General features: G+C 42.0%; 1 protein-coding gene across 6 annotated transcripts; it reads left to right on the top strand.

Moving 5' to 3' along the window:
- The first annotated feature begins 8 nt into the window (after window positions 1-8).
- Window positions 9-20,447, top strand: LOC121504067 (NACHT, LRR and PYD domains-containing protein 3-like). Of its 6 annotated transcripts, XR_005991424.1 has the most exons (12): window positions 9-383; window positions 474-617; window positions 6,412-6,487; window positions 6,610-6,820; window positions 9,269-11,168; window positions 12,948-13,115; window positions 13,210-13,377; window positions 13,473-13,646; window positions 14,389-14,556; window positions 14,836-14,882; window positions 17,624-17,745; window positions 17,999-18,058. XR_005991424.1 is itself a non-coding variant. In XM_041778659.1 (10 exons), the coding sequence occupies exons 1-10, from the start codon at window positions 37-39 to the stop codon at window positions 18,544-18,546; spliced, it is 4,041 nt and encodes a 1,346-aa protein (XP_041634593.1). In that variant the 5' UTR covers window positions 9-36; the 3' UTR covers window positions 18,547-20,447. The 6 variants fall into 6 exon arrangements, 1 of the variants encoding a protein (XP_041634593.1); XR_005991423.1 differs by having other exon boundaries at window positions 9-617; XR_005991425.1 differs by lacking the exon at window positions 13,210-13,377 and having other exon boundaries at window positions 9-617.
- The last annotated feature ends 4,675 nt before the right edge of the window (window positions 20,448-25,122 follow it).

Genomic DNA, 25,122 nt, shown 5'->3' with positions numbered 1-25,122 from the left:
TGTTCTGCATCGTTCTCTGCACAATCTGGACTAAAGATGATGAGTGACCGAGGAGACCAAGAGGACAGAGGAGAGCCTCCTCCTTCCAGCGGTGTCTCTGTGAAGACTGACTGGTCTGAAATGGAAAATCCAGTCTTCAGTAATGGACCAGGACCAGAACTAATGTCCTCTTTTTCCAGTGGTGTCTCTGTGAAGAGTGACAGGTCTAAAGGTAACCCTCCAGACTTCAGTAATGGACCAGGACCAGAACTAATGTCCTCTTTTTCCAGTGGTGTCTCTGTGAAGAGTGACTGGTCTAAATTGGAAAATCCAGTCTTCAGTAATGGACCAGGACCAGAACTAATGTCCTCTTTTTCCAGCAGTGTCTCTGTGAAGAGTGACAGGTCTAAAATGGAAAATCCATTCTTCAGCAGTGGACCAGTACCAAGACCATCTTCCCCTTTTTCCAGCGGTGTCTCTGTGAAGAGTGACAGGTCTAAAATGGAAAATCCATTCTTCAGCAGTGGACCAGTACCAAGACCATCTTCCTCTTTTCCCAGCGGTGTCTCAGTGAAGAGTGACAGTTCTAAAGGTTACCCTCCAAACTTCAGTAGTGGACCCAGACCCTCAGATCCACAGTAAGAGAACTTCTCTTTAACCTCTGAACTGTCAGGATTTAGCTCTTTGTGTCTTCAGAACTAGAGTTGTCACAGTCCCCACATGTTTCTCTCTGATATCCTGGTAATAAAACCAGAAATGAGAAAAGGGGCAGAGCATTCTCAAGGGGCCCTTATAATAAAGGCATTTTTATTCCCAACATTACACTAGTTTATATGTCCTGTTGTATGTTATACATTTCAAAATATGTCACTTATTGAGCCAAGTAAGCCTATTCAACTATTATACAGGATTAGTAATACCTGGAGAGCTCTGATAAAAAAATAGAAATGCTCTCCTCACTTCACTGTTTGGTGTTGGTATTAGCACGGGATAAGTCGTGGTATATTGGAATTTACAAAAAACTTCTTTTTTAATTCCACATAAAAGGCAACATAAAGCATATGGCGTTTGCCGGTGACATTTCCTTTGTGTATCCTTTACGTTTCTATTTTATTTTCTTTTATTATAATCTGTAGCTATCCTTGATCAATGAATGATTGAAATTCCCCCAGCTCTATTATCATCTATCAGCAGCTGATCAGTCAGAGAGGAAGAAGCACTGTCCCTCTATTCATTCATGAGAGTGCGAAGTCTCAAGCCAAATGTGAACCTTTTCAGTGATTGTTTTCTACAGATGATGCTGTAGATTATCTGAACTTTTTGACCAAAATGTCTAATCCCTGGCCCGTTCTTGTCTCATCATGTTAGAAACATCCAAACTGAAATCTATCAGGTCTCACGCTGAGTTAGAAATGCTCATTCATGCTTTTATATTTTCCCAAATCCCCCTTTAATCAGTTAAAAATGGTTGAAAATGCTGCTGGAAGATTGCTGAGTAGGTCCACTAGGACAGATCACATCACTCCAGTTTTATTTCCTTACATTGGCTCCCAATCAGCCTCCAAATTCATTCTAAGATCCTTGTTTGTGTCTATAGAGCCCTTCATGGGCAGGTGCCTGATTATATCCTAAGACCTGCTCCATCCCTACATCCCCGGTCGATCTCTTCGGTTTTGCCACTAAAGTAAAAAAACAAAACAAAAAAAAACAACTTTTTATGTATTAGTTATCTATTTTTATTTAAAAACAACAACAACAAAACAATACATTTGGTATCAGTTTTCAGTGAAATTTTACCGTTAATTTTGATCCTCAGCAGTTGTCATGGAAATTTATGAGCTGTTGTTGCTTTAACTGTGAGACGGCAATCGCCCGCTGCCAGAGTAGTGTCCAAAATCCTTTTTGTTTTAAAGTCATCCACTCTTTGCTGCTCCCTGTATAGTGGCTAGAGTGTAGTGAGTGATGGGTTTCAGACACAGCCTATATAAACATATCTCCATATAATCATATCCTCTCTATATAAAAATTTATATAAACTTAGCACAAAAAGTAAGTAAATTTGTGTTTGGTACATTATTTCTTTCTTGCAACAATGCTTCTTGGTAATAAATCTTATACCGTTGGAAAGCCTGTTTATTACCCTTTTGAATGGAGCCACATTTGTAAGGAACATGCATTAGAAAGATGAGCAGCAGAGCTGAGTATGTGGGTTGCACCCATGAAAGTTTGCCAAATCTTCTCTGCCAATGCCAAACAGCTGATTCTGCCATTGACTCTTGTTTGGTGTTTGGTGTTTGGTGGATTAGATGATTGAAGTTTGAAGATACAAGACATATTAGCTATTTATCAATTTATTCATTTAACAAACAGGAACCTCAGTGTGGAAGAACCATACACAGCCACAGCAGCCTGGCTCCTCTTTCTCATGCTGGTCTCCAGCCTGGCTCCTCCTCCTCATGCTGGTCTCCAGCCTGGCTCCTCCTCCTCATGCTGGTCACCAGCCTGGCTCCTCCTCCTCATGCTGTTCACCAGCCTGGCTCCTTCTCCTCATGCTGGTCACCAGCCTGGCACCTCCTCCTTATGCTGGTCACCAGCCTGGCTCCTCTTTCTCATGCTGTTCACCAGCCTGGCTCCTTCTCCTCATGCTGGTCACCAGCCTGGCACCTTCTCCTCATGCTGGTCACCAGCCTGGCTCCTTCTCCTCATGCTGGTCACCAGCCTGGCACCTTCTCCTCATGCTGGTCACCAGCCTTGCACCTCCTCCTCATGCTGGTCACCAGCCTGGCTCCTTCTCCTCATGCTGGTCACCAGCCTGGCACCTTCTCCTCATGCTGGTCACCAGCCTGCACGCTGATCGCACAAGAGTTCGATGGGGTTTAGGCCAGGACTGCTGGCGGGTCATTCCATCCTCCCCACTCCCATATTCTGGAGGTAGTCTCTGATAAACCCCGATCTGTGGGGGCGAGTGTTGTCATCTTGAAGGATAGAGTTCAGTCCCAGACTGTGGAGATATGGGATTGCCACTGGTTGCAGACTCTCATCTCCATATCTCTCTGCACTGAGATTTCCTCCAATGATGACAAGCCTGGTTTTTCCAGTGAGGAAGATGCAGCCCCACACCATCTCACTGCCTCCACCTAAAGATGTTACTCTATCGGTGCAGCATTCAGAATAGCGTTCTCCACGTCTTCTCCGCACTTTGACCCTACGATCCAACTGCCATAGGCAGAATCTGGACTCATCGCTGAACATAACGTTCCTCCACATGTTCAGGTTCCAGTGCACGTGTTGCATGTGTCGCTGGAGGCGAGAGTACTGGGCCCAGCTGCCTAACTGTTTACTTCCAAATGCCTGCCCTGCCTCCTACACCCATGAAAATCATTGAATAGCCGGAATGATAATTCACCGGCGTACACATTTGTTAACGACAGCTACTTTCTCATGATCCGTGCATTTGTTGGTTGCCGGGAAAATTGTTAGAGATCTGGAAAAATGATCCCAAGGACCTGTTTTAATTTAATTAGGCTAGAGCAACCTATTAGAACCATAGGTCAGTTACATGCACACCACCTGAGACCACATTACATTGAGGTGTGTGAAGTAAAAAGTCTTAATTCTGTACTTTAAATGCAGTTTAATTACTTTAATTGCAATTTAGCATGGCCATAGCATACAAATCAAAATCTTTGAATAAATGCTGATTGGTTACAATAAAAAAAAATTGCTGATTAAAAATCTAAAATCTTAAAATCACAATAATGATGATTAATAATAATAAAAGATCAAAATAAAATGAAATAAACTCATTACTTATTACAACCTGTTCTTTTAGCTGAGCCAGTTCAATTTGAAGTCCTTATTTTGTAGAAGAGTCTTCCTAATTTGGCAGAGAGGAGACGAGTGAGAGCGTGGCCAATGCCCTTCCTCCTTTTAGCCCTCAGCAGCTCAGAGGCCTCTACTTCAGGACCCTCGATGGTGCAAGGTCCCAAAAAAGCCTCTTCTACCTCCGCAGCATGCAGAGGGAGAAGGGGGACGAAGAAAACCTTGTAATTAAAAAATTTGGAAAAGTCTAATACTCAGTCTACAACCAGAGGGAAAAATACTGGAAGCACTGTCCAAAGTCTCTTCTCGTCTTCCCCAAACTCTCTCAGAAAAATGTTCAGAGATCAGCTCAAAAAAGCAGTAATGTCTCAGCGAGATTTGAACCACTTTTTGAGAGCTTGATTCCCCCGATGTGGTCCTCAAACTGGGTAGATCGATCTTGCTTGAAAAGTGCTGCCCCAAAACTGACTACTTCTGCTTTGTGTCTCTCCTTTTTATAGGGATACATGCTACATTATTCATATTTATCATATTTGCATACTTTTCCTCTCCCCTCGGCCAGGGTGCGGCCTTGTTGTACATACACTAATGGTAAGGACTACACACAAACAGTTTGGCCCCCTCTCTTGCTAACGGCTCTTGAGTTACTTCTGCTTTCTCAGCCTAGGGCTTCTGCTTTTCTCTAACAGCTCCTCTGAATTTCTCCTTTTCTACCAGCTGTCTCTGAGCAGAGCTGCTATCCTTTACCGGAGCTTACCTTTTTGTTACACATAAGCACTTTTTGATCAAACTTAATACTTATACTGTGTGTTTAGTAAATGCTGTGCTGCATAAGCTATTTTGATGATACTTAAAGATCAATAAATGCTGTTTTGTTATTCTGGCTTGAAGTTGTTATTCTGGCCTCCCTTTTTATCATCATGACTACTTGCAGCACCATTTTGTCATCTCCTACAGTGTCTCTGAGGCCTGACTTCCTGCTGAAGCCCAAACCTCCTCTCTATGGGGGGTCTAACCTGAGACACAGGCCTGATCTGTGACATCAAACTAGGATCCACTTGACAGTATGAAGCCTTAGAACAAATTCTCTGTACTAGAAGTAGTTATTAATCTACTTCTTACTTCAGGTAACTTCTGAAAACATTGCTCTGTTGGTGAACATGTTTGTTAAACTTCAAGGCTGCAGAATATTTTCAAACGAGATCATGTATTCCATCAGCTGAGGATCTGTACTGACAGCAGTTAACATAATTTTTAGTTATTTTTTAATGCACTTTCAGCTGAAATAAAGCTGTTTGATGCTTATTCCCTACTGATTTCCGTCTCTCATCCTTTCTACAACTCTGCGGCTGGACCAGCAGACTCACGCTGACTGTGACTTCACATTCATAGCCTTTACAGCTGCCCACCAAGTGAGAGCACAGGTGTCTGTGGAAATGCTAACTATTTTGAGGTATAGCGTACCAAACCATACCAAACCATACTGAATCAAACCGGACCCCCTGATGGAAACACGACTATTGAGACCACTGTTAACTCTAAGACTGAAGTTTTAGCGCCAGTTAAACGCGCCCTGCTTGTTGTCTGACAGGCAGAGCAGAGCACACACATTAACACACACACTCATCTGTGTGTCGTGTCCAACACTGTCAGCGCTCCTATCAGAGAAACGACCACCAAACAATAAAATAATCTGTTTCTGTAAATCACTGTAAAAAAGCAAACTTTTTATTGTCAGAAAGATTTCTTTAGTGTTTAAAATATGAATGTCCTTAAAGAGGATGAGAAATAGTTTTACTCATGCAGCTCTTTATATTTCAGTCTGTTGTAAACAGTTTTTCGAAAACTTAAAAAAAATTCTAGATGATTTTTTTCTACTTATAATTGTAGCAATGAGGGGACAATGTGGTGAATTAAAGATGGTAGACTATTAAAATGAAAGTTCTGATTTAAAGAGCAGTAAAATGTTCAGTTTGACTCAGAGTTGAACAAACTGTGTAAGCATTGATGGCTTATTCAGTACAAGAGAAGTTAGTTTAAACATTTCTGAATAGACATGAATTACTTTGAAATTATAACCTTCAGCTGTATAAAGGACGTATTTTCCACTCATGTATTTTTTTCCATAATCAAAAAAAGTGTAAAATCTCATCTCGTGAAATAAGTCTCATCACACCCTTACGATTTACATATGATCTCCCTAATTATTCATATCCTCTCTATATTAAACATATCTTCTACATATAAAATTATCTCTATATAAACAATTCTGTAATTAAACATTTGTTGTTTTTCAGGGTCATGATGGAGCAGAGATCAAACTCTGTAAAGTAGCCTGTAGTTGACAAGAGGAAGGTCTCCGTCTTTGAGTCTAGGGACCACCACAGCAGACTGCCAAGATTTCGGAGACCTCCTTTGAACCGATGGGGTTTCAATTCAGAGGTGTTAAGGGGTTAGTTATTGATGAACTGATCTCTTTCAACATGCATACATCCATCCCATAGTAAAATTGTAATAATGATTTAAAGCCCCTACATTTAAGCCGTGCCATGTTGTTGACCTTTAAAGCTGTGTGGTTAAATGTCCTTAAAGCTGATTTTGTTTCTACAGAGTTCAGCAGGAACCATCAGAGTTCTTCAGAGATCAGTCCAAACAGCAGAAAACAGAGCTGGACTCCATATTTATGGTGTGTACCTCAGTTTATGGTGGAGCACATCTATGTAGAGATCTTTCTAAACTCTTTTCTATCAGTCTGTCAGGTCAAACCCAGGCTGTCCTCTAAACATTTACTTTCTCTTTGTGTTCCAGCTGCTGGAGGAGAACATTATCATCTTTGTGAAGAAGGAACTGAAGAGACTTCAGAAGGCTCTGAGTCAGGATAACCCAGAATGTCCCAGTGAGGATGAGTTGGTTGGTGAAGATGAAGAGCAGAGGAGCAGCAGAGAGGCTTTTCTGAAGATCACAGAGAACTTCCTGAGGAGAATGAAGCAGAACAAGCTGGCTGACTGTCTGAGGAACAGTAAGTTTTAAAAGTCAAAAGTGAAAGTAGATTTAAGATGATGGAGAGATGAAGAGGAGGGTCTGATGCTAAGGTTTTTGCCTACTTGTGCTTCAGGGCAAGTGCTTCCCAAATCTGCTTGCCCCATCTAAATTCCTACTTGCCCTGTCTAAGAGGTACTTTTTCTGGCTGTCAAGTGCATACATTTTGCTCACAACATACTTAGAACTAAAATCCATTGCCTGTCGACCTTGGAAAGCAATACACAACACTTCTTTCTTAAGAAAACTGTATTTATTATGATATTATATTTAATTATATAATATATACGAGATTATTTATTGTGTTAGCCCACTGAAAATTGTATTTAACTTTGTACAGATCAGTGCAATGTGAAAGCTGCACCAGGTTGTTTTCCGAAGAAATTCAAACTCAGAAATTTCATATTTAAAATACTAATAAGGTAATAATCCAAACTCAGAAATATTTTTTCCTAACTGATGAATCCAACTATTCTCAGAGGAGGCGGCGGGGTCTGCTACATATGCACCAAGTATAAAATGGTGCTTCTATTCATCATGAAACTGAAGAAATTTTGCCAATATGTGAAAATCAACCACTTAAGATTTTTCTTGTCTGATTAAAAATGTCTTCCTCAAAACTACATAGTGCCCCTTTAAAGTGCTATTTCACAGTTCCACCCTGTAACTGTAACAGTCAGATCAGTGGTACTCAACCTTATTCTAAAGAGCCACATTGTTTCCAAAATACTTAAGCGAGAGCCACAATACAAACCAGGAATGTAAGGTTGATAATAGATCAGTTAATCTGTAGTTAAAATGATATTAAACTGTGACTTGGTAGATAATCATGAGGTTAATGGGATACAAATGTCTGTATAATGTTAGATAAAACAATGTGTCACCGATTTTTATTTTATTTTTTATTTTATTTACCACTGACATCAGGCTAAAACCTTGTATCTCATTTTTTAATGATTTTAATATGTTTTTATAAATCAGTGCTATTGGTCACCCTTTACATCTGTCAGTGGGTTTAACTAATTTTAAAGCAATAAAATATGTCAAAAAATACATTTGTTTCATTCCCTGAAAGGTGATCATTTTGGAGATACCAGTCTGTGGCCCAACACGAGTGTCATGAAAGTTCCACCTGGCCTAAAGATTTTTTAAGATATTAGAATGTGCTGAGTTTGAGCAGTGAGATGCTTTTCAAAGAAAATGATGAATGATGGTTGGCTATTTGGGAATTTGTATCTCACACTGGGGCATTTACTGGAGTTCTGTGGCTTTATTAACATTAAAGAGATGCTTTCTAATTTTTTTCCACTCATTATTAATTATTTAGTTAAAGGGGGAGGGGCCTCATATTGGTCTTTGCCCTGGGCCTCCAAATGACTAAAACCAGCCCTGCCTCACACCTGCAGCTCTCCAGACACATCGTTTCACTCTGCCTCATTTTGGAGCTTTGGTTTTATATTTCTGCTCTTTTGACAATGTTTATGATCATTAGTGCATTAAAGATCAAATAAAACACCCACGTTTGGACAACTTTCACTAGATATTTCATTATCTCCACATGTGATCCGTGATCCGTGTGTGCTATACTCATTGATGACACGCATTGGCACAATTGTCATAAGATATGAAAAGTTAAGTTAGAAAAAGTTAAAACGAGGAAATGGGAAGCTTCAGTTTTAACACAAGAAAGCACAGCTCAATGAATGAGCTTACTGAAGAGACGCAACACCCGCGGACTTCCTCTGCTCTGTTCTTTCACACATGCTCCTCTGTCCAGTGCATCCGGCGGTAAAAATATACGGATTTCAAATAATAAACATGTAAATTTGGAAGTTATCGCCTGTCTTCTTTGTGTGGGTAACAGATTTATTGATGTGACCTACAGTGAATATATTCTGAAGACAGTGTTTACCTTCATAAAGGTTTTTAGTTAAGGTTTTTTTTTTCAAGTAAGCCTTAAAAGAGCCACAACCGGACACTAAATAGCCACATGCAGCTCGAGAGTCGTGGGTTGAGTATCACTGACTTAAACACTCCTTGCCCTCTCTCAGCAGCTGTCTGCACGTCAGCAGACATGCTCAGCCAATAGAGGCAGCGACACACTGCATCTGGCTACTCAGGGGCTCCGCAGTAACAGAAACGAGAGAGGAAAATAATAAAATGAATGAATAGAAAAGCTCACAGTCATGCTTGCCCGTCGGCTTTTTGAAGTTGCACCGGGCATTCGGGTAACCGTTAATGTCGGACCCTGTGAAGAGGAGGTTTACATTTCCACACTCTGCTTTAAAATTCTGCACATACCCACTGAACATCTGATGAGATTTTTGGATGAAACTGATGGAGGAAGAAGAACTGCACAGCCTCTCTTTTATAGTACAACTTTTAGCAGGATCAGCTCATTAACATCATCTGTTTCTTGTTCTTTCAGGATCTTCTGCTTCAGTATGCCAACAGAAACTCAAGTCTAACCTGAAGGAGAAATTCCAGTGTGTGTTTGAGGGGATCGCTAAAGCAGGAAACCCAACCCTTCTGAATCAGATCTACACAGAGCTCTACATCACTGAGGGAGGGACTGGAGAGGTCAACGATGAACACGAGGTCAGACAGATTGAAACAACATCCAGGAAACCACACAGACCAGAAACTACCATTAGACAAGAAGATGTCTTTAAAGCGCCACCTGGAAGAGATGAACCAATCAGAACAGTGATGACGAAGGGCGTGGCTGGCATTGGGAAAACTGTCTTAACCCAGAAGTTCACTCTGGACTGGGCTGAAGGCAAAGCCAACCAGAACATCCAGTTCACATTTCCATTCACTTTCAGAGAGCTGAATTTGCTGAAAGAGAAAAAGTTCAGCTTGGTGGAGCTTGTTCATTACTTCTTTACTGAAACCAAAGAAGCAGAACTCAGCAGGTTTGAAGACCTCCAGGTGGTCTTCATATTTGATGGTCTGGATGAGTGTCGACTTCCTCTGGACTTCCACCAAACTAAAATCCTTTCTGATGTCACAAAGTCCACCTCAGTGGATGTGCTGCTGACAAACCTCATCAGGGGAAACCTGCTTCCATCTGCTCACCTCTGGATAACCACACGACCTGCAGCAGCCAATCAGATCCCTCCTGGGTGTGTTGACATAGTGACAGAGGTCAGAGGGTTCACTGACCCTCAGAAGGAGGAGTACTTCAGGAAGAGGTTTAAGGATGAGAGACAGGCCAGCAGAATCATCTCCCACATCAAGACCTCCCGAAGCCTCCACATCATGTGCCACATCCCGGTCTTCTGCTGGATCACTGCTACAGTTCTGGAGGATCTGCTGAAAACCAGAGAGAGAGGAGCGCTGCCCAAGACCCTGACTGAGATGTACATCCACTTCCTGGTGGTTCAGACCAAAGTGAAGAGCGTCAAGTATGATGGAGGAGCTGAGACTGATCCACTCTGGAGTCCAGAGACCAGGAAGATGATGGAGTCTCTGGGTAAGCTGGCTTTTGAGCAGCTGCAGAAAGGAAACCTGATCTTCTATGAACCAGACCTGATGGAGTGTGGCATCGATATCAGAGCAGCCTCAGTGTACTCAGGAGTGTTCACACAGGTCTTCAGAGAGGAGAGAGGACTGTACCAGGACCAGGTGTTCTGCTTCATCCATCTGAGTGTTCAGGAGTTTCTGGCTGCTCTTCATGTCCATCTGACCTTCACCAACTCTGGAATCAATCTGATGGAAGAAGAACAAACAACATCCAGACCTACAATGACAGAGCTCAACCAGAGTCCTGTGGACCAGGCCTCACTGATCCCAAATGGACACCTGGACTTCACCAACTCTGGAGTTAATCTGATGGAAGAAGAACAAACACCATCAAGGTCTACAATGACACAGTTCTACCAGAGTGCTGTGGACCAGGTCCTACTGAGCCCAAATGGACACCTGGACTTGTTCCTCCGCTTCCTCCTGGGTCTGTCACTGACCACCAATCAGAATCTCCTACGAGGTTTGCTGACACAGACAGGAAGTGCCTCAGAGACCAGACAGGAGACAGTCCAGTACATCGAGAAGAAGATCAATGAGGATCTGTCTGCAGAGAAGAGCATCAATCTGTTCCACTGTCTGAATGAACTGAATGATCGTTCTCTAGTGAAGAAGATCCAACAGTCCCTGAGATCAGGACGTCTCTCCACAGATGAACTGTCTCCTGCTCAGTGGTCAGCTCTGGTCTTCATCTTACTGTCATCAGAAGAAGATCTGGATGTCTTTGACCTGAAGAAATACTCTGCTTCAGAGGAGGCTCTCCTGAGGCTGCTGCCAGTGGTCAAAGTCTCCAACAAAGCTCTGTAGGTGAACTCACAACTGCACTAAAACCAACCAAAGCTTGTACATATCTTTATCATAATTGTGATAGTTAGAAAATGTATGTATTGGGGTATGTTATGTGTCATTCCTGTACATAGAGAGGGAAGCTAACTGGAGTCAACATCATTGTTGTGTTAGCATGCTAAGCCAATAAAGCTGAATCTGAGTGAAGCCCGCTCTGGCCCCAGAACACTATGGCCGCTGACTTCCCTAGTCTCAGGGATACATCTCACTCACCTCACATGTACATGTGCACTATTAGATCATACTAACTGTAGCTGAAATTACTGTGGTGAAAAGCCTCACCTCACATTTACATGTGCACTAATAGATCATACTAACTGTAGCTGAAATTACTGTGGTGAAAAGCCTCACCTCACATGTACATGTGCACTAATAGATCATACAAACTGTAATGTTAAGTTTCGTGGTAAAAGGCTGCATGTCATATGTGTATGTGCACTAAGTATTCTGTCACCATTCTATGTAGTAATGTAATCTCTGTGCCGTACCGTGTTTATGGCGGACCGCCATCAATAAATTAGGCCCGCCTCAAATAGATTCTGGCGCTACCTGTTCGCCCTCGTTCTGTGAATGTAGCGTGTCATTAAAATGACTATATCGCAAATATCCAAGTATAAATTATGTCGAAGTTTTGAGCCGCCAGGGTGCATTTCTGGCTAGAGTTTCGATTCTCCCATTGTCCCTGAATGCATCTCTCACAGCAGAGAGCTGTCTTTTTCTCCTCCGCCCATCCAGAAAACTCCTGCACATGCGGCCAGTTTTTTTTTTTATATCAGGGGTGAGAGAAGCAAAGGAGAAGAAGGTAAACAGAGCAGCGTGGTCAGTTAGCAGCTAGTTAGATGCCTTTTAAGACGGACAATGAGAAATCTGCAGAGAGATCTGCAGCGTTGAGCAGTTGTTCAACTTTGAAAAGGAAGAGGTCGAACTCATGCGGTATTCATTAAAATACGCTGCAAGATGACTCAGAGATAACGTCAGCAGTAACACAACCTGTCCCTAAAGACATGAGCCCAGTGTTGTTGCAAAACCAGGATTTAAAAATCTCATGAAGAAATTTAACCCAGAATACAAGACTTGCCTGGATGCAAACATTTTGCTGAAAACTCCCTGCCAGAGTCTTGTCATGAACTTGTCAGAAACTGGTCCAGCGTTCATCAGCACAGATAACGGACTAATGCAATCACAGCTGTGAGCCTGAATGGTGGACTAGACCGCAGGGTTTTGGCCTCTGGCTGCATGCAGGATTGGTGAATTTTGTGTAGGTTTGCTTCACCCTTAATGAGGGAAATAATCATTTTATAATCAGCAATAGTAAACATAACACAGAAAACAGACATTAGTATTTCAAGATTTATGTAGGGATATAGCAAAAATATATTGGGGTATCAGTTTAAGGCCACTTTTTTTTTTTTTTTTTTTTTAGGAAGCCCCGTAAAATAAAATGCCTTGAGAAAGGGTGCAAACTCTGCAGGAACAAAATTAAAAAAAAAAATTGTCACTCCTTTGATTTAAGTTACCTGCTTTATTTATTCAACCTAATTTCTTATTTATTTATTTTTATTCCTTTCTTTAAATAAGCTATTGTATTTTTTATTTAAATGTATTTATGTTAAGTTTATTTGGTGTTTGTTTACATTTAACATTAAATGAAAGTTTTATATTCAAATCCAAATCAAACACCATGTTCTTTTTTTTGCCCCCCCCCCCCCTTATTTCTACCTCTGTTTCTGTTTCAGACTGAGTGGCTGTAACCTCTCAGAGAGAAGCTGTGGAGCTCTGTCCTCAGTCCTCAGTTCCTCCAGTCTCAGAGATCTGGACCTGAGTAACAACCACCTGCAGGATTCAGGTGTTGAGCAACTTTGTGGTGGACTTAAGGATCCACGTTCTACACTGCAAACTCTCAGGTCAGGACTCCACCACTTCATAAAGGTTCCTTCCCAGCCTGTTTTTATTTTGTGAGTTTGATTATTTTACTGACTAACCTGATGTCTGTTTCAGACTGAGTGGCTGTAGACTCTCAGAGAGAAGCTGTGGAGCTCTGTCCTCAGTCCTCAGTTCCTCCAGTCTCAGAGATCTGGACCTGAGTAACAACCACCTGCAGGATTCAGGTGTTGAGCAACTTTGTGGTGGACTTATGGATCCACTGTCTACACTGCAAACTCTCAGGTAAGGATTCCACGGCTTTGAAAACGTTCCTTTCCAGCCTGTTCTTTATTTTGTGAGTTTGATTATTTTATTGACTAACCTGACGTCTGTTTCAGGCTGAGTGTCTGCAACCTCTCAGAGAGGAGCTGTGGAGCTCTGTCCTCAGTCCTCAGCTCCCAGTCCTCCAGTCTCAGAGAGCTGGACCTGAGTAACAATGACCTGCAGGATTTAGGAGTGATGTTGCTGTCTTCTGGGCTGGAGAGTCCAAACTGCAGACTGAAAACTCTCAGGTTAGTGCAACAACAATGACAACTGCATCAAAGTCTCCCAATCAGAAGGGTGTAGGAACTCCAAAAACCTGTGGGACTCCATGAAAAAGATGAGGACCATGTCCCCCTGCTAAGGGCAGTATTCATGTGTTCAATGAGGGAGAAAGGCTGAATGAGTTTAAGGATTGTTACTGCAGGTTTGAAACTAGAGACTTCTCACAGGAACAGAAAGAAGCCCTGGACATTTTACCTGCACCAAACTCTCTAGTGACTGTTGACCAGCATGTTGTGGAGATTTTTTTCACTCATCTGTCCTGGTAAGGTACCAGGACCAGACAGCATCTCTGGCCATTTATTGAAATCCTGCAGAGAAGAACTTGCAGAGGCCTGGTGCCCCACCTAACAGACATCTGACAGTATGAACAGCTGCCCTCTGGTAAGAGGTTCAGGGCTCTCTGCTGTAGACTGAACAGGTTTAAAATGCATTTAATCCTGTCTATAAAGCTGTAAAATAGCAGCAAATAAGGCTCAGTGTCTATGTTGAAGGGTTTTCATGTGTCATCTGTATGTTGTTGACTGTTGTCTTCTGTCTGCAGCATGGGTGAAGAGCCGTAGACAAATGTCTCACTCTGTGGAACGATAAAGTTGGTCTTATCTTAGGATGGGCTGTTGAAGACTCTAGGTGCCAGGCCTGTATGTTGGTAAAGTAACGCCTCAGTTCCAGATGTTAAACAGCCTTTTTTATTTCTCTCTGTGCCTGTAGTCTGTCTGGCTGTTTGGTCACAGAGGAAGGCTGTTCTTCTCTGGCCTCAGCTCTGGGCTGGTCCTGTCTGATGGAGCTGGACCTGAGCTACAATCATCCAGGAGAACTAGGAGAGAACCTACTGTCTGTTCTACAGAAGGATCCAGACTGCAGACTGGAGACACTGAGGTACAGACAGAAAGACCCAGAGAGAGACAGACTGGTACTAGGTATTAAAGCTGGCTCTCAGTGCTGCAGCTCTACTGGGGCTTTATGCCTTTATTCTGATAGGATAGTGGAAACAGTAGGAACATCTGTGTTGATAAACTTATAGCCAAGTAGACATGTTGATATACTATACAGGCTCCAGTGAAAACTAAAGGAAAATATAGTCACATGAAGAATGAGAGCGTTTGGATCTCTCCTGACCATCCCTGATGTCTAAACTGGCTCTGTTTCTTCCTCCAGACTGGACCATGGGGGACGACACAGACTGAAACCAGGTCTAAAGAAGTGTGAGTGTCTGAATTGTGAATTAGTGAGAACACAATGATGAATGTGACTGATGAATCAGGTAGCCATGGGAACCAACAATGATTGAGGCTGTGTCTGAATCTATCTCTGTCTTTGGCTCTGAAAGCATGAAGGTCCACTTTCACAATCACTGACATTCATCAAACACAAACAGTTTTAGAGTTCTGAGGAGAGGAAACACTACGGCTCAGTCCCTCACAGGTTGGATTAGACTTTTTGGCTGACTGCTGAGGTCAACCCTTCATATGGCAATGTCTGTGTCTGAGTAAGTAAGTACAGGTACATCTCAAAAAATTTGAATGTCATGACAAAGTTCAATATTTTTTGTCACTCTTTTCTGAAACTGATTATATAGACTTGTTACACATAGAGTGATATATTTCAAGCCTTCATTTCTTGAAATGTTGATGATTATGGCATACAGATAATGAAAACCCAAAATTCAGTGTCTCAAAAAATTAGAATATTATATAAGATCAATAAAAAAAGGATATTTTAAACAGAAATGTCAGGCTTCTGAAAAGTATTTTCTTTTCTATGCCTTCAATACTTGGTTGGGCCTCCTTTTGCATGAATTACTTCATCAATGCGGCGTGGCATGGAGGCGATCAGCTTGTGGCACTGCTTAGGGCTGCCTTTTGTCACCGGTTCTGTTCGGAACTTTTATGGACAGAATTTCTAGGTGCAGCCAGGGCATTGAGGGCGTCCAGTTTGGTGGCCTCAGGATTAGGTCTCTGCTTTTCGCGGATGATGTGGTCCTGTTGGCTTCATCAGACTGGGACCTCCAGCTCTCACTGGAACGGTTTGCAACCGAGTGTGAAGCGGCTGGGATGAGAATCAGCACCTCCAAATCTGAGACCATGGTCCTCAGTCGGAAAAGGGTGGAATGCCCTCTCCAGGTTGGGAATGAGATCCTGCCCCAAGTGGAGGAGTTCAAGTATCTCGGGGTCTTGTTCACGAGTGAGGGAAGAATGGAGCGGGAGATCGACAGGCGGATCGGTGCGGCGTCAGCAGTGATGCTGTCTCTGCATCGGTCTGTCATGGTGAAGAAAGAGCTGAGTCAAAAGGCGAAGCTCTCAATTTACCGGTTGATTTACATTCCCACCCTCACCTATGGTCATGAGCAGTGGGTATTGACCGAAAGAACAAGATCGCGGATACAGGCAGCTGAAATGAGTTTCCTCCGCAGGGTGTGTGGGCTCTCCCTTAGAGATAGGGTGAGAAGCTCGGCCATCCGGGAGAGACTCGGAGTAGAGCCGCTGCACCTCCGCGTTGAGAGGAGCCAGATGAGGTGGCTCGGGCATCTGGTCCGGATGCCTCCTGGATGCCTCCCTGGTGAGGTGTTCGGGTAAGTCCCACTGGGAGGAGGCCCCGGGGAAGACCCAGGACACGCCGGAGAGACTATATCACTTGGCTGGCCTGGGAACGCCTCGGGATCCCCTGGGAAGAGCTGGACGAAGTGGCCAGAGAGAGGGAAGTCTGGGCTTCCCTGCTTAGGCTGCTGCCTCCGCGACCTGATCCCGGATAAGCAGAAGAAGATGGATGGATGGATGGACTACATGATTATGGGGAACAAATAAATGTTAAAATCTCTGCATTTGCATTGTTAAGGGAGCGCTACTTAAACGTTTAGCATGGTTTATTTGCAGGGAATATAATAAATGTGCTTTTTACAGATAACTGACAGATATAAAAAAGAACAGGAACACTAAAGTAGAAATTCAGCTTAATTTTACACACATATATATAGACCCTTACACACCTGTCTGAGAAGAATTAGAAATGTTCATGAAACCTGCTGCAGTTTTTATTTTATTGTAGAATAAACAGTTCATTTACAGTTAGTGTTTTACTGTTAGTATAAACTTATAACTGACAAAAAAAACAGTTAATCTCCAGTGACACAGTCTGTCTCTATCAGTGAAGTCTGACACATGTTTCTGTAAAGTTTCATATGTACACAGAGGAGAGCGAGAGGACAGCATGAAACTGTGTACATTTAAGAAGCCACAAAAAATTTGGCTCACAAAAATTAACAATAATGACAAAATCACTCTGCCAGTCAGGCATTCTAACAAGCATCCCAGATAGTTGTGGTCAGCCATATACTAGGTTTTTACCTAGTCTTGTTAACACAGTGACAGCAGAGAACAATCCCCGTCCTCAAACTAGTAAATATAAACTGTGCCATTTAAGATATTATTTACTTTGATAAGAATATTTTTAATATCAAGATGTAGTAGTTTAAAGACCATAGCTGATTCTCTAGATGTTAAAAGGCTACACTGTAGAGCCCTGCATGTTTTTGCCTGCTCTGCAGGATTTCTGACCATTACGGCATGCTTTAGCAACGTGTGTCAGGAGATGTCTGCACAACTTTGGTCCATTCTAGTCAAACGTTTGGACTAGGCCTGGGCCATATGGCTTAAAATTCATGTCACCATATTTTTCTTGTTTTTGACAGAACCAGTATAATATCATGGTATTACAAAGTTATGAAGTGATAATGCTTTAAATCAAAATTCAAGTGTTATAAGCCCCCTTCTCCCCTTAAAACAAACCTTTGATGTCATACTCTGTTTATGTCTGAGCAGAGGAAGACAGAAGAAATGTTTTCTGAAGTCTCTCTGTGGTTACATCCTTTACCTGTGCTCCAAGTTTCATCTCTTTCCTGCTGAGGTGTGTTAAGTTGCTCTACTCTGACCTCCTCCCCCTCTCTAAGGCTGAGCCCAGACTCCCTCCTGAGGAATCTCATTTCAGACGCTTCTATCTCATCCTGACGCTCATTATCCACATACAGCACCATCATGTGAGGAATATAGCGCCACCCAGTGGACACAGGAGGTGAAATCAAAGCCATCAATGTAAAGTCAAAGCCATAGAAATGTCTGAACTTTGAAGTGTTTGGTGTCTGTCTGTGATTGTGGAGCTGCAGCTCACTGTGGTCTGTTCATTCCAATAGAAACAGGAAGTAGAATTTCAGGGCTGATAAACAGGATTCAGGGCTGAAGATGAAATGTTAGTTTGACTCTGTCAGTAACCTTGTTTAGGAATGATCAGATGATAACCATCAGCTGTGTCTCCTTCTCTCCATCAGACGCCTGTGAGCTGGAGGTGGACACAAACACAGTGAACAGAGGACTCAGACTGTCTGACAACAACAGGACAGTGACACGTGTGGAGGAGGAGGATCAACCGTATTCTGATCATCCAGACAGATTTGATAACTGTCCTCAGCTGCTGTGTCGTACTGGTCTGACTGGTCGCTGTTACTGGGAGATCGAGTGGGGAGGAGGGGTCGATGTATCAGTGAGTTACAGAGGAATCAGACGGAGAGGAGATGGAGATGAATGTCTGTTTGGATCTAATGATCAGTCCTGGAGTCTGAGCTGCTCTGGTCATGGTTACTCTGTCCATCACAATGACAGAGGAACATACCCTCTGTTCTCGTCATCCTCTGGTAGAGTAGGGGTGTATCTGGACCATCCTGCTGGCTCTCTGTCCTTGTACAGCGTCTCCTCTGACAGACTGATCCACCTTCACACCTTCAACACCACATTCACTGAACCACTCTATCCTGGGTTTGGGGTTTGGCCCTTATCTGGAGGTTCCACAGGTTCCTCAGTGTCTCTGTGTTCTGTGTAGCTCAAACTCTGCTCAAACTCTGTCTGAATCCAAAGCTTAGTCAGACTACACACCAGATGACTGATCCTCTCTGATTAATCTGGTTTATTTGTTCAAAGCTTGACAGCCATCTTGTATCAGTGTTTCGATATCTGTTTAACTGCTCAGCAGTCATTTTTATATGATCAAGTCCACAACGGTTCATTTTAGTGCTGTTTTAGCTTAGATACTCCTCGTTTGGTCTAACGAAGCCCACAGACACAAACAGCTGATCAGATACTCTGAGATGGAAGAGCACACAGTCGTAGCACCGTAGCTCAAGCTGGCACTGAAAAATAGTGCCAAACACAGCAGCCTTCTGGGTAAAAACAAAAGGTTGTTGTTTTTAGTCCATTTTGAAGCCTGTAGGTAAAAATGGGCTAAAGAGCGGGGTCAGAGAGGAACCTTCAATGTCAGAGTGATATGAGTGAAATAATAGAAGAAAAGAAGAAGAAATGTCTTTCAGACTCATGGCTACTAAATGCTGCTCCAGAAAACAGCAGCATGACGGCTGTACAGACAGGGGTCAGAGTTCTCTGTCCACATTCATAGTCTGCATCTCTTCTCCTCTCTCTGGCCACCACAGAGCCTTGATATCCAATAAACTGGTATTTACAGGATATCCACGGGGTCTTAAAAAGTCTTAAAATGTCTAAAATCCAACAATTTGTCATAAATTGTCATAAAATGTCTTAAATGCGATTTTTAAAGGTCTTAAAAATCTATTAACATTACGTTTATTTAAAACAAATGCATAATATTCAGTCTCGCTCTTCAGTGTTTTGATTTTTGAGGACACTATAACATAACTACATAAACAGAACTAAAGGACCTGTGCAGCCAGGTCAGAATTTATCAAGCACAACCAGCTAGTGTGCTGTGCACGCCGGGATGTGTTTCAGCGAAGCATAGCAGAGGACGAAACTTAACAAAAGCCCATAGCAAGGCCGACTTACTTGTGTAAAATGGATAAGTGCAAATTTAACAATTTGTGGCTCCAAAACAAACACTTTGATGCATGGTTGAAGCCGGTGGATGGAAACATATATGAAGCACACTGCACCTTCTGCAAGAAAACTTTGAAACTCTGAACATTGGGCATGAAGGCATTTGAATCCCATTGCAAATCAGAAAAACATAAAGCAGTCATAAAATGCCAGCAGCAAACGCTTTCAGTCAGCCAGTATTGTTCCACATCAGGATCTATGAGTAAATTCATACATAGGGCCCTATGATTTCCGCGTTAACAGAATCGTGGAATTAGCCAATAAAAACGGAAATTACAATTTAACGCGGAAATCACAGAAATTGAATGAATTTGACTGAAATGCTGTGTTTTTTTTGAAAGATGAATGTATATCTGAGGAATATGTTCCCAGGGGAACACTAAAGTGGGGCACAACTTGTCCCTCACTCCCAACACTCACCACGCCCCCTCCTAAACAACAGCATGTCAAAGCAGCTGCACGAAACACCGGCGAACATCACGTAGCCCCATAGTACCGACGGATAATGTTGCACCTTCAAGAAAACTCATCCGTGCTGCAAGTTATTTTACCTCACCACACCACCTGAGCGGTGTGTCTCACCTCACGCGAGGCACACCGCTCAACCCTCGGAGCCTCAGAATCAAGTCGGACGGACTGGAGATTTTATGAAGTCTAAATGATGTTAAATTCGAGTTACAGTTAGCTCAATAATTCATCCTGTAGATACTGTAGTTCTCTTTGGTTACTTAACGAGCCAACACGTGTCTGTATTAACGTAGCGGTCTGATATGAGGCAGACGGACAGACAGCAGGGAGATGAGGAGAGAACCGTTACTGTAAGGAGTAAAACACAATGCAGCATCAAACTGCATGCACTGTTACAGACAGAGAGTAAAGAAAAGTTTAGGTAACAGGTTTACTTTTAGCCATTTAACTTTAATGTGACCTTATTAAGTTACTATCACTGTTTGTGATGAGAGAACAGAAGGATTTCTTCATTTGCACTATAAACATCAGTTAGGATGTGATTATACACATGAGTGTGTCTTGAAATGTTGGAAATATCTGACTGTTACACTGGATATAATTATTTTATATCAGGGTTATCCAAGCAATGGCTCCTGGGCCAACTGTGGCCCTTATTCAGTAAATTTAAGGTTATTTCTATTTAATTAGTGAACATTTGATTCATTTACATAAACAGGACAATCTTTTTTTCTGGTAAAATTAGTGGAAAGGTTAAAAAACGGAATTCCAAAAAAATTAAAATGGAATTTGGCAAAAAATAAAACAAAATTCATAGGGCCCTACATAAACTTTGCAAGTAATTCTGGCCTCCGATTTTCCTGCATGTCTTCTTTACTTTTTTTGCCAGTGTGGATGTGAAATGGGGCTTAAATTGTATTCATTATGGTCTTAAAAAAAGTCTTAGAAAGTCTTAAATTTGACTTGTTGAAACCTGCAGAGACCCTGATTTAGCACCATGGCCTGTTACATTCACGTCAATCAATCAGAGCAAGAGACGAGCTAACGCGGGTATCATAGACCAAACAGTCTAAGTGAACAGCAGAGCCAGAAACTCAATCAACAATACAACGGCTATTTTCACCACTAACAACATCATCTTCTTTTTCTGCTGACATCTCTACATGATTCTATTGGATGTTTGATAGGAAACTTCTTGTGTTAAAAAACAACAAATTTAGCCCAACTAGAATATGAGCTTTATAGAGGAAATACCATTCTTCCCTTAGTCATCAGTAATCCTGGATTTCTCACTGAATTTCCACAAATTCCTCTTCAAACTAGGAAAGTTTCAGCCACGCTGTTAAAAACTGGATTCTCATCAGCCTGGACAGCACTGAACAGCAGCAGGTCTCATCAGGCCTGGGAGATGATTTGGGGACAGAGGGACATTTGTGAAAACCAGAATGAACAAGTCTTTCTTTGTGTGTTTTTATTCTAAGAAGATTTGATCTGAGCTGAAGAACTAACCAGCTGATCACAGCTGCTCTCTCTCTCTCGTCCTCATGGAGCCCAGTCCTGGCCACACCTCTGACCAGTTTCTGTCATAGACTGCGTTTACATGGACTGGAGTATCCCGGTTTCTGTCAGTTTTTTAAGTATCACGGTTCCTGTGGGTTTTTTGAGTATCCCGGTTTCTCTGAGGTTTTTCAGTATCCCGGTTTCTGTCGGTTTTTTGAGTATCCTGGTTTCTGTCAGGTTTCTTGAGTATCCTGGTTTCTGTCAGGTTTCTTGAGTATCCTGGTTTCTGTTGGGTTTTTTGAGTATCCTGGTTTCTGTCAGGTTTCTTGAGTATCCTGGTTTCTGTTGGGTTTTTTGAGTATCCTGGTTTCTGTCAGGTTTCTTGAGTATCCTGGTTTCTGTCAGGTTTTTTGAGTGTCCCTGTTTCTATCAGGTTTTTCAGTATCCCAGTTTCTGTCGTTTTTTGAGTTTCACGGTTTCTGTCAGGTTTTTTGAGTTTCCCGGTTTTCTGTGGGTATTTTGAGTGTCCCGGTTTCTGTCAGTTTTTTGAGTTTCCCGGTTTCTGTCAGGTTTTTTTTTTACATGTGTACTGTTGAGAGAGTGACATTCTGGTGTTATTAAATTACTGTGCTGAAGCTGAAAAAACAGTACCATGGATTAATGCCCTTTATTGAGGCTTATTAAACATTTATCCTAAGGTGATATAACAGAGTATGACATGTCTTAAATCTGCCCTAGCAACAGGCAGGTTTATTTTTGTATGTGGTTTTAAGGTGGGGTTTTTTCTCTCTATTGTTCCATGGCAAAGAAGGGTGTATCTGCTAAAAAAAAAAAAAAGAAAAAAAAAAACATTGCAACTCGCAGAGGTGTGAAGAGCTTCTTGATGATGCATGCACCTTTTTATAAACATGACATAACATAATGGAGACAAGTTGAGGTGAAACCACAAGAGACCTTATGGTGAAGTTCTAAGCACAGTAAGGGGGTTTTGCTTTGGGTGAACTTATTTTACCTTGGGAGGTGACCTTTTGGATGAACTTGGAGTTCCAGTAAACTATCGTGACCTTCTAAATTCTAAACGTAGATCAAACATAGGGTTTTCCCCTAAAGTCAGGTTTTTCAGATTACCTTTCTTGGAAGTCACAGTACGGGTGGAGACCTAGTGTACCTTATAAAAAGGGCTCAAATTTCCTGTCGGGGCTCTTGCGCAGAGTCCAACCATAGGTTCTGATTGGCATGTACCTGTTCTTCGGTCCTGAGACCTTCTGTGGGTGATTGGTGATAACTCCTATCAGTGAACAAACCAGTTAAGGGCGGTTACTACTTGTGAGTGGAAAGGAACCCCCTCTGCAAAAGAGGGTATGAATAGAAGCTAACAAGTACTACCCAACGGCTATTAAAAGTCAGGGAGACCCATGCTGGTATTTTGCCCAATGAAGGTAGCGTCAGCCGATTAGAGTAAACAGTTTCTTTGGTCCAATGGAGAACTAAATTTAACCAAAAGCTATCTTTTGTGGTTTCAGCTCATGATTTTTTATTTTGATTTGATTTTAAATTTTTGGTACCTATATATTATTTGTTTTTGCTTTAAAATTGACTTTTAAATCTTTTTTCATTCATGTAATCATTTAAATTTTCATATAATCCATTTTTTTTTTGCTGTTGATGCCTGTACTTCTCAATGAAATTTGCTGACTCTAATCAACTCAGGTTTTATTTTTGAATTTCCTGAGTATTTTTTGGTACATATTTTTGCCAAATTTTTGTCAAAATAAAAAGGCTTTAAACCCCAATTTTAGTTCTTGGTTGGATTTTGTCAGCAAAACTTCTAGATTAATTTTACAAGCTTTTGAGGATTTTAAATTTTTCTAGTTTTTGTGGAATTATTGTGGACGTAAATTCATCGCAGGAGGGTTTTTTCTTCCAACCACACAAGGCCGCCGTAGCTGAGTCTCAAGGGTTGACACGGCTTCTCTCTCTGTTCTTTCTAAAATACAGCAGGCTCATTTTTACACACACACACCAGGGAGGAGATTAGAGATGTAGATTTATGTTGAAGCTCAGAGTTCTTGTTGCCTGCTAGGTGCAGGAAACCTGAAGCCCTAACACTACAGCAGACACGAGGGAGTAAGGAGCTGCAGATTGAAGTCAGGCAGGATTAAAACAGTCCTTGTATCTTCAATACTCAGGATTTTACCCTGGATCATGTAACACTACATCTTCAGAAACCAGGATATTACAGTATCCAGGTTTTGAGAAACCCGGTTTTCCTACCCAGATAACTCCAGAAGAAAATGGGATACTGTGTCATGTATACACAGTATCCTGTTTTCTGGCTGCTCTAGACTACCTGCGCAGTTGCAGATTTGATTTAACTTAATTCAACTTCAGATACTGTAAATACTGCGTCTGTGTGGTGGAGGAACAGCTGATCTCTGCCCAGAGAGAGTGACAGCTGAAAGGCTGTGTCTGCAGAGTATCAGTCTGTGAACTGTTGGCAGTTTTGTGTCATAACACCCTGATATTTAGATAAAACTTGAACTGAACAGTGAAATTTTTCAGCCATTAATGAAATGTGAGCGTAGTTTACTGTGGAGACTGAGAATGACTGCCCACGCCATGAGTTACCAGGAATTAGAGCTCTGTGAGCTGAAGATGGAAAGACGGTACTCGGTAAGCATCCTGCAGTTTGTCGATGCTTCCCAGTCCTGAAATTTAGAAACAATGACTCTTCTGGTGTACTTTTCAAAGAAAGAGTGTAACCTTTTTCAAGGCCCACTTTGAGCTGCCCCCGTTTAACCATAGACTGGAGAAAGAATTGGACAAACCCTGTGTGACATCATCCATCTGCTTACAATAGGTAGACTCAAACAGCTATTGAAGCCAGTCCACGGAGGCTTCCGTATTGAAATTGCGGTCTCAACCAAACTTTGGATCAACCTAATGGCCCACCCACTGAGCGCGACTTCCTGTCAGCTAGCTAGCTAGCATTCTGGTAGACAAGAACGTAGCCTCTGCCTGTTGAGCTCTCTGTCAATCAAATGAGACATGCCAATCAGCGTGAAGTGATGTTTATCCTAAATAAAATCCAAATGATTGTGGTACAAAAAAATTCACCCCCCGTACAGTGAGAGCACAATAAGACACTAGCTAATGAGACACGTTTGTTTTTTTTTAACCAGGCTGTAAACCAGGTTATTTCTAGTGTAAAAACCTGCTGTTTAACGTGTGCAGACAGGACTTCCGGTGTTCCTGCAGCCAGCCTCAAGTGGACAGTCACGGTATTGCAATTGTTTGCAATTCGCATTGGCCTCATTTTTCAGGACTGGAGGTTGCTGCTTGGTTGCTTCAGTCTTTCTTGGTGTCTCTGCCAAACTTTGGTAGTGTTTAATAATAATAATTCTAATCGCCTAATAGTGATAATAATTTGTAATATCAAGTAATATTAAGCTTATTTATTTGAGATCTCCCTTTCAATCCTTGCCATCCTCTCAGTCTCTTTTTTTTCTGCAGATCCATAACCGGGATAAACGCAGTCATAGTCTGCTCTTCATTAACATGACTTTTTCTTACCTTCTCTCTC

This window comes from Cheilinus undulatus, linkage group 22 (genome assembly GCF_018320785.1).
Source record: "Cheilinus undulatus linkage group 22, ASM1832078v1, whole genome shotgun sequence".
NCBI classification, from domain to species: domain Eukaryota; kingdom Metazoa; phylum Chordata; class Actinopteri; order Labriformes; family Labridae; genus Cheilinus; species Cheilinus undulatus.
This window is presented reverse-complemented; position numbering and strand designations above follow the sequence as displayed.